A 15,585-nucleotide genomic window follows, 5' to 3' on the forward strand; every position below is an offset into this window, starting at 1 on the left:
TCTCCCTCAGTCCTCTGTAGACTTTACCACATTTCAAAGGCAGAAGAAAATCCACCTCCAGACCTCTGCTTTGATGCAGCTCATAGCTGTGTGGACATGGGATTATGTCCATATAGACCAGGGGTCTCAAACTCAACTTACCCGGGGGGGCCGCTGGGGGTAGAGTCTGGGCCGCATTAAAGCCGCATTAAAAAAAGGGTTTCAAATATTCCAAAAAAGTACAACTGGTCCAATCGTCTCAATCTTTACTAATAGCAGGTCAGAATAGGGATGCAAATTATTGATTAATTCAGTAATCGTTAGTTGAATGACCTTATCGATCGATTAACGATTAATCGATTTCCCTCAGTTTCACTAAGACTAAAATCTAAACATTGTCATATTCGTTAATGAGTGATTTGCTGTACCTTTGGAGATACAGTACAGACAATGACATTTATGTAAGCTAGTATAACAAAATCTATTGTGAATAGAAATTAAATAAAATATGTCCAGCTGCTTTAACATGAAAAGAAGTTGTTCACTGGCTCCTCACACAGACACATGTCCAGGAGTCAGGCGTGTGCACAGCTTGTTTACAGTGAGGGCAGCTACTGAGAACACGTGTTCTATTCAATCATCATCCTGATTAAAAAGAAAGAAAGAAATTCCAAGTACTTCATGTGACCTGTGTATTTACAGTGAGCACAAATGGAAATGCTGATTAACACGCGGCAGTCTCCTAGTTTGATCCATTCTGGGACTATATTCTGACGGAGCACTGGTACATGCACACAGAGATTACGCCGCACCTAAAAACAAACACCGTCAACATACCAGCATGGCTAGGCTGCTGATAACTTTCCAACAGACAGCACGTCGCTTGACACAGTTTTCAATGCGCGTTCTCATTCTGCTGGTGCAGTACGCTCACACGTGTACGTGCGCACGCCTGTGTGTGTGTGTCGGAACTCCTCTGCAGTGGAGAAATGCGTGAGCATGTACAGACAGAAACGACACACCGAGCGGAACGGAGGCTGCCACTCCAAAAAAAAATTCTAACTAAATATCAGAGAAATACTGATGGGGCAATTAATAATAAAAATAAAATGCACAGGGCAAGCCTCAGCAAATAAGTGTGTGTGAGAAAAATGTGCGGGCCGCACTAACACTAAGCTTTGATGTCAAGCGGGGGGGGGGGGGGGGGCATTTGCGGCCCGCGAGCCGATATTTTGTGGCCGCTACTTTGAGACCCCTGACCATCACACTATTCCTGTGTTCTGCAGACAGCACATGTCAATAGACACACACAGCACACAGTGTGATCACTTCTGACATACAAAGCCAAACCTCTGTGTTGTGACTATTTTAGGGACGCCGTTATCCTTTTTCCTGAGGGATCCAGCAGACTTTACAAATGTAATTTAGACCCAAAGTCTTTTTTTGTCTGCATTACAACAACATTACATGATGTAATGTTTACCTGAGTTTGGGGCCCGTAGTGAACATTGGCAGGATTTAGTGTGAATGTGTGTGTGAAGTTTAAGTTTTCAACTTGTGGTATTTACCATCAGAGTGAGAATCTGAACAAGACGTCTGGTTTGAGTCCAACTGCGAGTTTAAGTGTTCGTCCAAGTTGTTGTCCAACCCACTGGAAAGGTATGTGAGTTTAAAATGAAAGTGAATGACAAGCACGGGAGGAGAGGGGGAAAGCTAACAAAACTTACTCTGTACAAACAACAAAAGTACAGTACACTACTGTGGAGGCTGTTGTATGAGTGTGTGTGTGTGCCTGTGATCTGTGTTCATAGTGTGTATGTGGTAACCTGACACCACAGGGAAAACGTTCCTAGAATTCCGGGTGGGTTTGGTGTCGTGGCTCGCTCACTGGAGCCCCCTGAGTGGTGCTGGGAATGCGGCCTCTGCACGGAAGAGGTACCGAATGTAGGGGAAAGTCCCGCCCTATTTTCATATATACATATATGCGTTACCCTGCTGCCAAACACACACAGATACATTCTTCACAAGCTAACCAGTTAGAGTATATAGGCAAAATCTGGGTGCAGCTTAACATTTGATACCTTTGTTCCTTCTCCCTAATCCTGTTACTATAAACCCTCTTCAAGTCTTTATCTGTATACTTGTAGTGTCCATTCCTGTTTAACGTTAGAAAAGATGTGTTGCCATATCTTCTCTGTGTTATAAATCTAGCATATAATCTAGCCAGTCAGGTCTGATTGTGAATGAGTGATGATGTATGGAAAAACCAAATGTGAACTGGATCTGGTTCATGCATGTCTGCCAGATTTGATTCAGCTTTGAGGGTGCGGACTTGGCCCTTCCATGAAAAGAATCAGCTCCATTTCGCAGCTCTCTGGCTAGCTTTTTGGCCAGTGACAAAAGATTTGAGCCAAACTGTTTCGTCATGCGGTCATCACTGCTAGATAAAAGTGGCTTGTTGATCAGGTAACAGCCTAACAACTGCAATCCTACATTATATTTATATTTAAGCCTACACAAAACTGACGATTACGAAGTTAGAGCATGAATGCAAAAGTATCACTTGTGTTTGCAGAAGAGAAAGAAAGACACACACACATTATTTTGATTGTTTTTTACTAACCCGCTTAGCATAGCTATAGCAAAGGTTGCATGTTGTTAGTTTACTAGAAAACAGTACAATTTGACAATTTACCATTTTAATAATTTCTGTCAGTTTAATTCAGAGCTTTTGTTCATCAAAGGGTGGAGCAGTAGTCCATATTTTTCAAAGCTTACACATGTGTTTAATAAAACAAATTCAGCTTCAGCTTTGAACCTATAATAGGAGGCAGCAGACAGTGATAGGCAAGGTCATTTTTATCCAAACACTTAGACTGTTTAGAGTGCTTTAGGCAAAGATTAGCAGTAAAATGAGTAGAAAGAAATTTCATGATTAAAAACCATAAAATATACATATAGGCAGAGATACACTGAAAATGGCTATAGCAGAGTGACAGAACAATAAGGTTATCAAAGGAATACCAGCAGAGTTTCTACTTAAGATGTGAAAGTAGCTTGGGGCATATTTGAAAATGGGAAGTTTGGTGCCATCTGTGTGCAGTGATGTTGCTTTGTTTCTTGTTTGGATCCGAAGAAACCTGCTGGGCTTATTTTATTGGCTCAAGATTAGAGAGTGATTTATATAAAGCAGCAACAGAAAAGTAAAGCCAGTATAAACAGATTTAAGGACAGAGGTAATGTGCTCTATTCTCCTGGTTCTTGTCAAGGACTCTGACAGCCGTGTTTTGAATGAAGTGTTAAAAATTGTTGATGACATTTCCAGGAAAGCCACAATTATAGTTAATAACCACTGCATACACTTAGACATTCAAGATTGTGATGTTTCTTGCCAGCTTCATAAATAATTATTCTACAAGACAATCAAAATGCACAAAAACATCCGCATTATTTAAAAGATGGTGTCTTGTCTGGACCTTATGGGACACATTTACATAGCTATGTCCTCTTAACCCAAACCACGACTTCTCAAATTCAACTCACTCACTGACTTATGATGATGTGTACAATTTCCAACCTGCAGCTGATTGACAGATAAGCCTGCTCATGACAAACATGATAGTTATGGCTGGGATTTCTGCCAAGAAAGCCATTTTGTCCATGTGTTTGTCAATGCTACCATCTGCCTGACTTCATTTGGGTAACACCTCCCTTAGCCTTTGCCCTTCTTCTCTTCATTCTGCAATACAGTCACTCTCTCTTACTCCTTGACCTTAATGACAGTTTGAACAACTCTGCAATATATAATCCTGTATATGTTATTCTGGTGTTGGGTAGCTTCGCTGTGACCACACTCCTTATCTCTCTATCTACAATATGCTCTCAAATGTCATTCTTAGTGAATGTCTGGTGGGCATTTGTGCTTATGTATGAGGTTGTGTGGGTTGTGTGCCTGCACACAGTTATTGCCTATAATAAATGTGCCTTAGGGCTGTCTGTGGGTGCGTTTGTGGCAGAGGATGGGTGTGAGTAGCACACCCACGTGCAGCAGCAACAGAGTGTCTGAACCCTGACCCCCTTCACTCAACACCCTCGCAAAACCCTCTCTGCTCTGTCTGACTGTGAGGATGCTTTTCTATGTTTATCGCCTGGGGTCATATGTAGTCTATGTTTGAATTGACATTGGACTGTGCAGTTCAGATGTGACAATGTGTTGGTGTTTAGGTCCCCTTGACTATTTCCTGTATTTTTTTATTTGGAGATATCAGCCTTCAGCAGCAGATCATGCTATTCTGACTTGGATTAGACAGACAGACAGACAGACAGACAGACAAACAGGTGTTCGTACCAAACCAGAGGATCATAGTTCACTCCACCCGTCTGTGCTCAGGGGCATAGTTTACTCTCCTGGCTCTGCCCCTGGCTGCCCTTGTCTGCCTTCCAAACACCAACTGCCCCTCCAGCTCCCCCTAGACCTCTAACCTCAGTTATCCATGCCCTCCTCGGCATGTAGGCATGCAGCTGAAAGAGGGAATAGAATCATCACTCCTGGTGTTGTGAAAGTTTTAAATCTCTTCCTTCATTTCTTTATCCGTGCCCCCCCCCACACACACACCCAGTATTTCATCATAACCTCTGTCTTTTAAAGCTGTGTGTCATTTTTTTTCATCTGTCACTTCCCCTTTCATGCTTCCTTCAACCCTTTGTCACTAATCTGTTCCACAATATCCAAATAAAAATTGGCCAATGCTGCCACCTACTGGTAGACTGGTGTCACTTATCAGCCACACAAGAAGTTATAAACCCTGAAACTTGTTATATTCTGCCCATTGGGCTTGTTTGTGCTACAGTTATGGGTTTTACCCAAAGCTACATTTAACTACTACTATTTTCCAGTCAGAAATGGCAACACTTACAGAGTTAATTTTCTGGAGCTTTAATTATGGTGGAACAATACCTGGATAATTACATCTGTTCATTTTAAAACAGATGATGCTATGTTTGTGAGGAAACCAGAGGGAAGTGCGTGTAAGTGAATTTGTTGTATGGGGCGCACATACGAAAGAAGAAGCAGTCTTTGTCAGGAAATTATGTTTGCCTGTCTGAAATTTTCATGTGTGGGCATGATGTTCTCATTCTTCCAATCTAATGGAGCTACATAGCGTTTTTCCCAGAAGTCTGTGTGGTCTGTTGACTCAACCCGCAGTACGTCTGCTGGTGCATGGAGGCAGGCGACACATTGAGGTGGGGAGCAGTTACACCCAGTGACAGACACAGTCGGGGACAGTCAGGCCTGGGAATGTCCTCAGAGCAAGCCACGAGCCAATTATAGTTGTAATCTATGTAATTGCCACCAGAGACTATTAAAGCTTAAAACACCATACCCACGCTGTATGTTTCCATTTGTGTGTCTCTAGCAGTAGAGACAGACATTGACATATGGATGTCCTTTATTTGGTAATTTGTTCAACTTTTCATGTAACCACTTTTGTAGTTGTGGCCGCGGGGGGGAGCACGCAGCTGCTGTCCTGCTTAGAGGAAAAAAAGAAAATGTCAATTTAAATGTCATTGCTTTACTAACTATTAGTGTGGTTAGTGTAGGTTCAGCATTCCCACAGAATCTAAATCCACAGTCCAAAGATATAATTCGTATTTTGCAAATAAGGACTTCCACTGTGGAATTTAATGGGAAAATTACTCTCTGGCTCCCCCTAGGCCCACAAGGCCTCTGTCATAAGTACTTGCTGCAGTAGGAGCCTTAATACATGCTGGGTGTTTATATACACACTGATGGAAAATGACACGATGTATCTTGGAAACAACAATGCCTGCAGATTAGATTAGGAACATAAACTGAGGAGTGTACAACTTTACTAACACAGCCAACATTAAATAAGCTTGTAATGGAGCAGCCCCACCAGTGAAAAATACATGTTTATCCATGTTGTCCACTTATTTATTTGTCTCATGCATGCATACAGACCCACTGCTATACAGGCCACTTGTTTTTTTTCTTGGATAGGAAACAACATGGTTTCCCACTATTGTACAAGACCAAAATATCTCACTGACAGGTGCTGCCATCTTGGAACCAGAGACTGTATAGTAAAAGTGCAGACATGTATCTGCATTGTCACTGTTCTGCCTGAACACTCGTCCCTGCTGCGTGGAGACAGCAGCAGTTTATCACTTAATAACAGCAGCACCCAGGCCCTTTCCCTCTATCAAGTCTCACCAACAGGTGTTAGCTGCTCCACTATCATCTCTCTGACACACATGGTTGTGTAAAGTTTTCTGTGTGTACCTTCCCAAAAATGGAGAAAGGGTTATTCACACTGCAATGGATGCCATGGATATGCCATTAAAAGGATGTTGTAAGCAGTATTCTAAGGGGGAAAAAACTATATAGTATCACTTTAAATGAGTTTATTTGTATTTAAGGGAACTACATTAAAAACAATAAAAGTGAACATAAAACTGCCAAAAGATACCAAAGAATTATGAAAGTCATATTTTTTTCTTTTAATAAACTAATCATTAACTGAAGTGTGCTTTCAGTACAGGATATTGGCCACATGGGTGCAGCGTGGAAGCATATTTTTTCAGACCCGGACTCTGAAGCTTACACTTGTAGTTTCACTTTATTTTATATACTTTTGTAGCGTGCAAGTTGATGATGGCTTCACACAGTGCCTAACAGAGTCCATTTCAGTGAGCTGCAACTTTTTATTTGCTTTCACATCCACAGGGATGAAAGAGACACTGTGTGTGTGTGTGTGTGTGTAAGGGGGGAAAAAACAGGAGTGAGAGCAGTTTGTTGCCAAGAGCAAGTCACTTACACCAAATTAATTCAGCTCTCTGCAGTTGCTGTGATTGTTAGATAAATCGATACATGCTCATTAGCCTGGAGTAGCGCTGAAATGAAGCATGCTTGGCTGTGTGTTGGCTAGTAATAGGCTAATGATGAGCCAAACCAGATATTGTCTCACCTAGCCTGCAGACGGAAATAGGAATAGAATAGCCTTAATGATATCACACACCTCCTGGGTACAAGGTAATCACAGTATGTGATTACCATTAAGTATATGCGTGTTCTAAGTGAATCATGATGGGTAGTCATAGATCATTATTCCATCATGTTTTTCTCTCTTAAACCTCACATACCCCCCCCCCCCTCCTGTCTCACTTCCTCTGACTGTCCTCTGGGTTGGTCCAGGTCACAGTGGTCTAGAGAGTATATCAAGACAGGACAAGACTTGGGCTGAATCCCAAAGAAAGCATTTGTTGAGGTAGCTTACAGTCAGCGTTTGTTTTCCTACTACCAACAGCACCTAGGACTACATTTTCGGTTCATTTAACATTTGAATTATCCAGCAAGTGTAACGCCTCTTGCAGTTCAGCAGTAGTTTTTCCCCCCTTTATTAATTTGGCACGGAGCATCCTGGAAATCCCAGTTCTACAGAGCATTCCAGTCTGCTATTAGCAGTGGGCCGCATCTCCACAAGACCATGGTCCGCTGGATCAGAGGGGACTTGGTTCAGCTGTAATCTTCATCCACCCAACAATCTGATAGCACACTTCCAGTCAACAGCTACCAAGCTGCTTGGACAAACAAACATGGAGACAGGCAAACATTCAGGCTGCATGGAGATCTGATCACTGTGAAAATTACACATGATACAAATGGAAGGAAATCTAAATGGTTGGATAGATAGGCAAGATTCTCCTCAGGAATGAGTGCATAAGAAATATTTAATGAATGCTTGTCCTAAAGCAATAAAGGTCACTGCAAATATTTGATAGCATTCAAAAACATAAAGTAAACAAACATTAAAAATGAGAGCATTTGTAAGAGCAGTAACACCTTTTATTGCATAGTAGAAGACAGGCTTTTAGTGTGCAACAGCTATGAGTAATTTGAGCCATAGGACCTTCAGCCATACAGCAGTAACACTACAACCATTCAATAAACCAGCCTGGTTCTTGGTAGAATCACCCTGGGACCTCTTAAGAAGTGGCAAAGCAGTTTAGACCAACATAGTGGTGTGTAATTCCAACCCAACCACACAGCCATAAACGGCTATATTTCTTTGGTCCAATGCGCCTTGAAGACAGCTATACCGCCAGCTCAGCCCAGGTGTCCAGCCTCAGGTCAAGTCCGAGACAAAAACTTGAAAAAGATTCATTAATGTAAATGTCCTGGACAGAGGTGTTTCATCTTGGCTGAAGTGACACAACCCTGGAGTTGTTGGTGTAACTGGAGTTGAAACAGCCTGTGGACTGAGAAAGTCTGGGTGTGGAGCCCCCACAAGCAGCAGCCAGTTAGCGTAACTTAGCAAAAGGCATGATTTGCTGAGAGTTTGCTGAACTTACACACAACATGTAAGCCATTCATTTGATGTTAGCTTGTGCCTTGTGTTTCCTCTTCTGAATCCTGAGACCATTTTACTCATCTGACTTTTTGTCATAAGGTCAATAGAAAAATGCTGTTGTTGGTCTAGCTTTTACATTACCTAGATCATATAGAAAAAGATTTTTACATTGCAAAGCTAGTTGTAGGAGTTTCTCACCCTCTCACGATTAGTCATGCAGACATTTCCCATTTAACTAGTCTGTTTGAAATCATCAAAACTACTTCCAACTGACTTCAAAATGAGAAGGATGAGTTTTGCTGGGCTGTGCAGCCGACTCTCTTGGTCCTGTTTGTAGTAGCCAACATGACTGCTATCCCTTTGCTGCTCTTTATATTTCTGACCCTGGCAGACTCTGTCGACATCTCTGAGTCATTGCTCCATACAGAAAGCTTGCCAGGCTGCAAAAAGACATGACAGAAGGCCCCCCTGGGCTACCAGCCAGGTCTACAAAAATCGCACAGCACTCTTAACTCAGCTCTTAAAGAGATTAACTAGGAGCTTCGCAAAATTCGAACACATAATTTGGAGTCTCAACGCTTGAACTATGCCGTTCTGCTCTCAGCACTGGAAACCTGAAATCCTTGATGAAAGTAGTACAACTTGAGCTAACATTTCTCAAAGTCAGCCTCATTATCCGCAGTGTTATAATGTTTTTTTGAAAATCTGTTAGGTCCATGTTGCACTGGGACAAGTCGGGCCATAAACTATTTCCAATTCCCCGAGCTGCCAGCTGGAACAAGGAAGAGGTGAGGTCAGAAGACAGGAGGAGACAGATAAAGAGGGCAAAACACAGAGCTGCTGGGACAAGAGAAAGCTTAATAACTCTAAGACTTACATGCCCAGGTACTGCTCAGACTTATAAGTGACTTCAACTACTGGTGGTATTCAGCATGTTCATGTGGTTACCAGCTGGTTTACAAAGAACAGCAACAAGAACAAAGAGAAAGAAGGATTTAAGTATGTGGCAATGGGCAGGGAATTCCAGAAGATGACCTGTACTGAGAGGTTCGGGTGGATGTGAAGAGATGGTTTAAGAACCAAAATAATAGGTGGGGGTGCAGAGAGGGATAAGAGAAATAGAGCATAGAATGAAAAGCACACTGTTTGAGCTTGCCTGCCCTGCAGATGACCTCTCCTGTTTAGCTTGCCATTTCTCCTTGCACATTTTAGGATCTGAGTATTTCCTCTCCAATAAAGTTGCCTTTGAAGTACAATAAGCTGCGCTATATGCTGCCAGGAGTTTTTATATTTCTTGATGTTTTGCAAAATGCGTTTTCACTGTGTTTATCAGTGGGAACAAATCTTGGTCTTGAGGTCTTGTGGCAGGTCTGAGTGTGCTGTGTGTACATGTTGGAGGCATCAGAGGCTCGCAGAACATTTGTATGTGTTTTCACATGTTTACGCTTACTGTCCAAGGGTCAGCATGTGCTCAATATGTCTTGTTGATGAAATGTTTGCAAAGTGCCTTTTGAGCAGTTGCCTGTTCATGTGCTTAGTGTTTGCCGTACAGTGAATGACTGCTAAGCTCACAGCGTGTGAGAACAGCCTGGCCTTTCAGAACAAAACCTCCTGCTCAGAGTATTTCAACATGTCCAAGCCCTGCTCGTAAACGTTAGCTGGCTACAAACATCTACTCTACCCCTCCCTTTAGTCTCACTGCTGGCTTCACTCATGACTGCAGGTCCTCTTCTTTCACAGGGCAGGAAGTGAATGTTATGTGTAATGCTTCTTCTGCTGCTGTTCATGAAATGTCCATACATCATACCGTGTAGTTAAGGCACCCTATATCAACACACAATAAACCTTTTCATTTAGCTTAAGAAAGGCATGTCTGAACAATACAAGAATCTGCAGGTTGGTGGAGGTGAAGGTGGATGAACACATAGGTGTTAGTATAGTCTTACCTAGTGAGGCAGCTGGAGTCTTTATAAGGTCACTTAATCCATCTTTTCAGGCCAAACAATAGTATTCACACAATTAGCACCCTGTGAGGAACTAGCAGCAGCTAGAGGTGTGTTTTACATGGGACAATGGTGTATAATGATGACAGTAAGAAGTGCTCTAGTTGGTTACAAATAGTTCATCCATGTGCTTTTTGAACTTGCCCACTCTTTACAAACGACAATTTCCCAGAGATTCAGTGTAACAAACATTACATTAAGCATTCTTTATCTGGGTCTCTCAATCTGAATGTGGTACGTATTTTGTTGCATTTGCATACATGTTTTGATATGAGTGGAAGAGGCACAGAAATATTTTGGACCATGCTGCAAAAATATGCACAGCAGACCTCAAGAGATGTCTGTTTGAACACTCTGCTGCTTCGTTTCTTGACCCTGAGTTAAGTGGTTGTTGCACACAAGGGCAAAGTCACTTATTAATGAAATGTGAAAGCATTTCACATCCTCGAGTTGCTGTTTCTTTATATTTTTGTCAATCAACAAACCAACTATTGTAGGAGCTGTGTCACCACCTTGAAAAAACAAGATGTGACATTTTCTTGACTTATCTTAAAAGTACATGCAAGAACAAATTACACAAAGGTACCAAAGACTGCAAAGTATCAAAGTCTCAAACATGGCATCTTTAATAGCGACTGATGATAACCAAATGCGTAGGTATCACACTGCACTATGAGTAACTCCACACATGTTCAACACTGTATTCTCACAACAGCCGGGAGGGTGGAGAGAATCTTTATTAATCAACCAACAATTTTGCTGTTTATCCTGACAGCAGTACCATCAGCTATAATCCAGCGGCCTCCTCAGCTGAAATAGTACCACCCACAGCCACAAAAATACACACACTCACTCACTCATATGAGAACACCTCCTCTCTGTGATTAATCACAGACACTTCCCCCTCCTCAGTTTGCTATGATTCAGCCTGATGTTTTTCAAGAAAATAATTTATCCAAATCAATTAACATGAAGAAATTTGAAAATCCATGCATTTCTTAAGATGACATTATTAAAAGAACTTCAGTGAGTAGTTAATTTGATAGAAGTGTGATGACAGACAATTCATCTTACCTTATATTTCTACATGCAGGTGGCCTTTATCATGTTTGAATGTCATTAAATTGTAATAACACCTCGCTGACAGACGCATTACACGCACAGCCTAACTTCACATCTTGACGGAAATTTCACACAAGCATGAGCCTTTGACTTTTGTAGAGAGGCTATTTTAGTCCGGTACCATGTCTACAGTTATGAACAATTTTATTACCCTGCACTGGAGTTCCTGTAGACATTTGTGCCCATCAAGCATTGGTCTAAAGTAAAGTTTTTGCTGTACAAGAAGTAAATATCTAGATGTTTACTTTAACTTGAAATTCCTTGTTGCAAATGTCATGTCTCGAGCTCGCCATATAACCTTGGTGTTCTTATTAAACCTTCAGCGCAGTGGAAATTATTTTTCTCTCTCCCAGGCAGACACAAGTGGATAATCTCATTAACCTTTGGAATCCAGACAGAGATCTCTGACAGCAGTACAAATGCAATTAATCAGTCAGATCCCAGCAATTACAATCAAACAGGCTTACATACTGTATGTTTATTTTGTAGTCGGCTTAGAAGGGTATTCTTGTTAGTTAACATTGGTTCTGTGAATTTAAGAGATGTAGTTATAAGTTTATATTTTTAAAAGGTTGTAGGAGTACTGTTGCAGAATAAAATGTGTGTTAGGAGATGCAAAATGACCCTTGCCTGTTAGAGAGGCACCTATACAGTATGTATCAAAAAACCTAACTGATTCAATCCCCAGCATGTGTTGTGGGATCATTAATCGTTCCATTCAGACACGGGTGATCAATCAGGGGCTGAGCAAAGATGAAAGACAGGACGGAGCGTATACTTCACCTGTGAGCCGCTCCACCACACACCCCTTCAGGGGTAACCTTCTGTAAACCCCTCATCAAATATGCATCCTTGCAATGCTGTTCATATAGCCGTAACTTTGTTTACATCTCATACAGCTACAGAAGTAAACTCAGCATGCATGCAGTTTTTTTTCTCCTTATCTCCATGTGCACCTTGAAGATGAATATTTAATTTCAGTTTTCTGCCTCAAACCCCACAAGCGTACCTACTAGGCTTTCAAAACATCAAGACAGTTCAGTTTGTGGTCTGCATCAAGGACTGGAGGTCACTGCTAGCCTGCGCTCCAGGCACAGGAAAAAGATGAGAACAGACAAAGCTGCCTTTGGGAGAACGCATCAATTAGGCATTCACAAGAGAATGAGTCAGTTAGCCTACAAGACTCCGAAAGCCATGAGTCAGAAGCTTTACAAATGTAGGTAGCCATTTTAATGTTTACTGAGGTTTAATGTTTTGAGGGAATGATTTTATAATTCATTAATGGTGCTGCAGTATTTTTATTTTTGTAGCAGCATCTTTTCAAATAGTACAACCTCAAGGTCTGAGTCATGTCTCTGCAGAAATGTGGAAACATCACTTGTATGTCTATCAGGTGATCGGCCCTGGGATCTCCTGCTGTGTCAGTTGTCACATCTCCTATGTACTATCAAATCCTGCAATGAAATGTTCCAGGCCTAACACACTGCCAGACTCACCATGACGCTTCTCTTTCATTAGCATCCAATCTGATGAGCTCATTTCCGCGCCAACACTGTTATCGCAAGCCAAGTCTGGAGACAGACATGCATTCGCCCTAACACACACACACAGACCCCCACAACCCTGCCCCCACTTCCAACCACTGCTTAGGAAGCTGTTTGATTGGTCAATTAATCATTTATGTCGTTGAAAGTCCAAAGGCTATTGATTGTTTCCATGTTAAGAAGATTCAAGGTTGGCAGCAATTAAGAGCTTTAGCTGTACTTTGTGTGTTTGTATCTGGAGGAGGGAGGAAGGGTGTGGGGGGGACTCGGGTAATCGACTTTGCAAATACACTAAAGTGGAACATGCAATTGAAAGGGAGGGAGGAAGAGGATATTAAAACAACAATGGGATGTTAAGTTAATGTGCAGTGTCTGAGGGTTAAGCTAGACATTTTTGCATTTTTATGGGCTCCATCTGTAAAGCGCTGTCTCAGCAAGATGAAGGAGCGCAGACCTTATCAAGACATTGCTTAGATCACAGGCCAGAGATTCTCAGGTTCAGCACTTTTATGATTGCCTCCGCTCATATTCACATGAATATGTGCATGCTGCAACCACAAACTCACACACACACACATCCATATAAACACACTCACTTTAAAGCATCCATAATCACATTATCAGCCTCGCACTGCTGGTGGAAGCATCAATTGATTTGATGCCAGTACATGTCATTTCTCTCCAGTGCTGTTAAACAGCCCAGCACATGAAAGATTAAGACCAATAAATAAGTCTCGAATTAATTTGGATAACATTATAATGGCTGTGTGGGGGGAAGAAAGACGGGCCGCGCAGCAGTAAAAGTCGATCGCTCATTTTATATTAAAGCTTTTGTTGTTGACCAGCACAATAAGATCACTCAATCAAGAATCAAGGATCTTTATCGTCATTATGAAAAGCACAGTGACATTCTGTTCAGCAACTCTTGGCCTAAGGCACATGGTAAGACACATGGAATGAAAAGAGCACACTTAAAATATATCCAAATAAATATAAAAATAAAATAAAAACTGATACTGATACATGACTGACGCAAGAGGCCAGCACATGTATCCTAGCAGTATATCTGTGTTTAGCCTCGGGTAGGTTATACACAGGAGGCAGGTGATTGAGTTTGTGTAAATAAGTATGCCTTTCTCACACATTATTTTGGATCAAAGTAAAATAATATTGGACAAGAAGGAAATTGCAGTCACGATAGTCATCAACACAGTATTTTGTAATGTGTTGTGTACAAAAAGGATAGTTAGTATATAATAGTAAGTGAACAAATGACAAAATGAGCATGTGTCTTACTCTTCTACTGATTCTTTTTGTTGGAATCTAAACATGGCCCTTTAGTGCGAGTTTGGTTTGTTAAACACAGAGGTACAGCTGCCTGTAATATATCATCCAATGACAGTAATATAATCCAGCCCATGGTTTGAAACATCTTACCATTGAAACTATAAAATGTGAAATCAATTCATTCTGCGTCTTAAACTGTGGTTTGATGTGTGTGTTACCATAGGGGACTTCAGCCAAAACAACCTTTCTGTCTATTATTACAACACTAAAACACTTCCCCTCTAATTCACTTTTACTGTTAGAAAAGTGAGCCTCCCCGACAACAGCTCTGACAAAATCAACAGCTACTGTATAATTCCTGCTGAGATTAAAGGGCCCGGATCGCACTTTCCCCTGATCAGCTCAGCTGTATTTTCAGCCATAGAGGGACATAAAAGCTGCATTGAGGGAACCATTATTCAATGTTTATGCAAAAGAATTTGCATTGATGTCTTTGTACCATGCTGTGCATTTGCAAAAAAAAAAAATGAATGTGGCTTTGAGTTGACATTGATGAGGCGCTGTGGTACAGTTGGCAGATTGAAATATTGATGGACTGTTGTACATGATATATGCTGTATGGTGTATTTTTTTATTGTAGTTTGACATAAAAAAATGCACCAGCTCATTTTACTAACATAACTCTGCAGCTGTTTTAAATGTGACTGCACAAACATCGACACACCAACAATAAAGAATCCCAGAATAACAAATACAAACAGCGCTTCATGTTAGTGAAGCAACAATCACATTGAAATATAGATAGTCTGTAAAAAACAATGCATAACTTCATGCTAATTGCAATAAGCAACTAATATGAGTTCCCATTTCTTTTTTTCTCTCTCACAGCTATACTGGCAGAGTTGTAGGAAACGGTCTACATGCACAGAGGCAAAACCCAGAGGTCAAAGTTCGCAGCCTGGACCCTTCCTTAGCTGAGGTCAAGGAGAGGCTGGAGCACTTCAACCAGGTAGGATTCAAAGAGGTCTATTTGTGATATGAACAGTATTGACAGCGGGGGTCATCTGAGCAATGAAATGCTTGAAACAAGGCAGACAGGCAACTTCCAAGTAATCAGCATTGAGTTGTGGGTCCCAGGATGCTTTGGAATCAAGCACAAGGAAATGTTACTAATTAGCCTGATTAATGCAGGGTTTATTTTGATTATGGATAGTTGTAACCTCCCACAGCAAGTCTTAATTAGGTGCCTTTTTCTTCTTATTAAGATTTCTGAAACAA

The 15,585-nt window shown here is 41.3% G+C and overlaps 1 protein-coding gene across 2 annotated transcripts in view; it reads left to right on the forward strand.

Annotated features, from left to right (window-relative positions):
* Window positions 1-15,585, forward strand: part of gpc5c (glypican 5c) — an 83,117-nt gene that overhangs the window by 40,375 nt on the left and 27,157 nt on the right. For both annotated transcript variants that reach the window (XM_028428340.1, XM_028428341.1), the window contains one exon: window positions 15,196-15,316. In XM_028428340.1, the coding sequence (XP_028284141.1) occupies window positions 15,196-15,316 (121 nt within the window). The remainder of the gene's footprint in view (window positions 1-15,195; window positions 15,317-15,585) is intronic.

The sequence above is a fragment of the Parambassis ranga genome, chromosome 17, assembly GCF_900634625.1.
Source record: "Parambassis ranga chromosome 17, fParRan2.1, whole genome shotgun sequence".
Lineage (NCBI taxonomy): Eukaryota > Metazoa > Chordata > Actinopteri > Ambassidae > Parambassis > Parambassis ranga.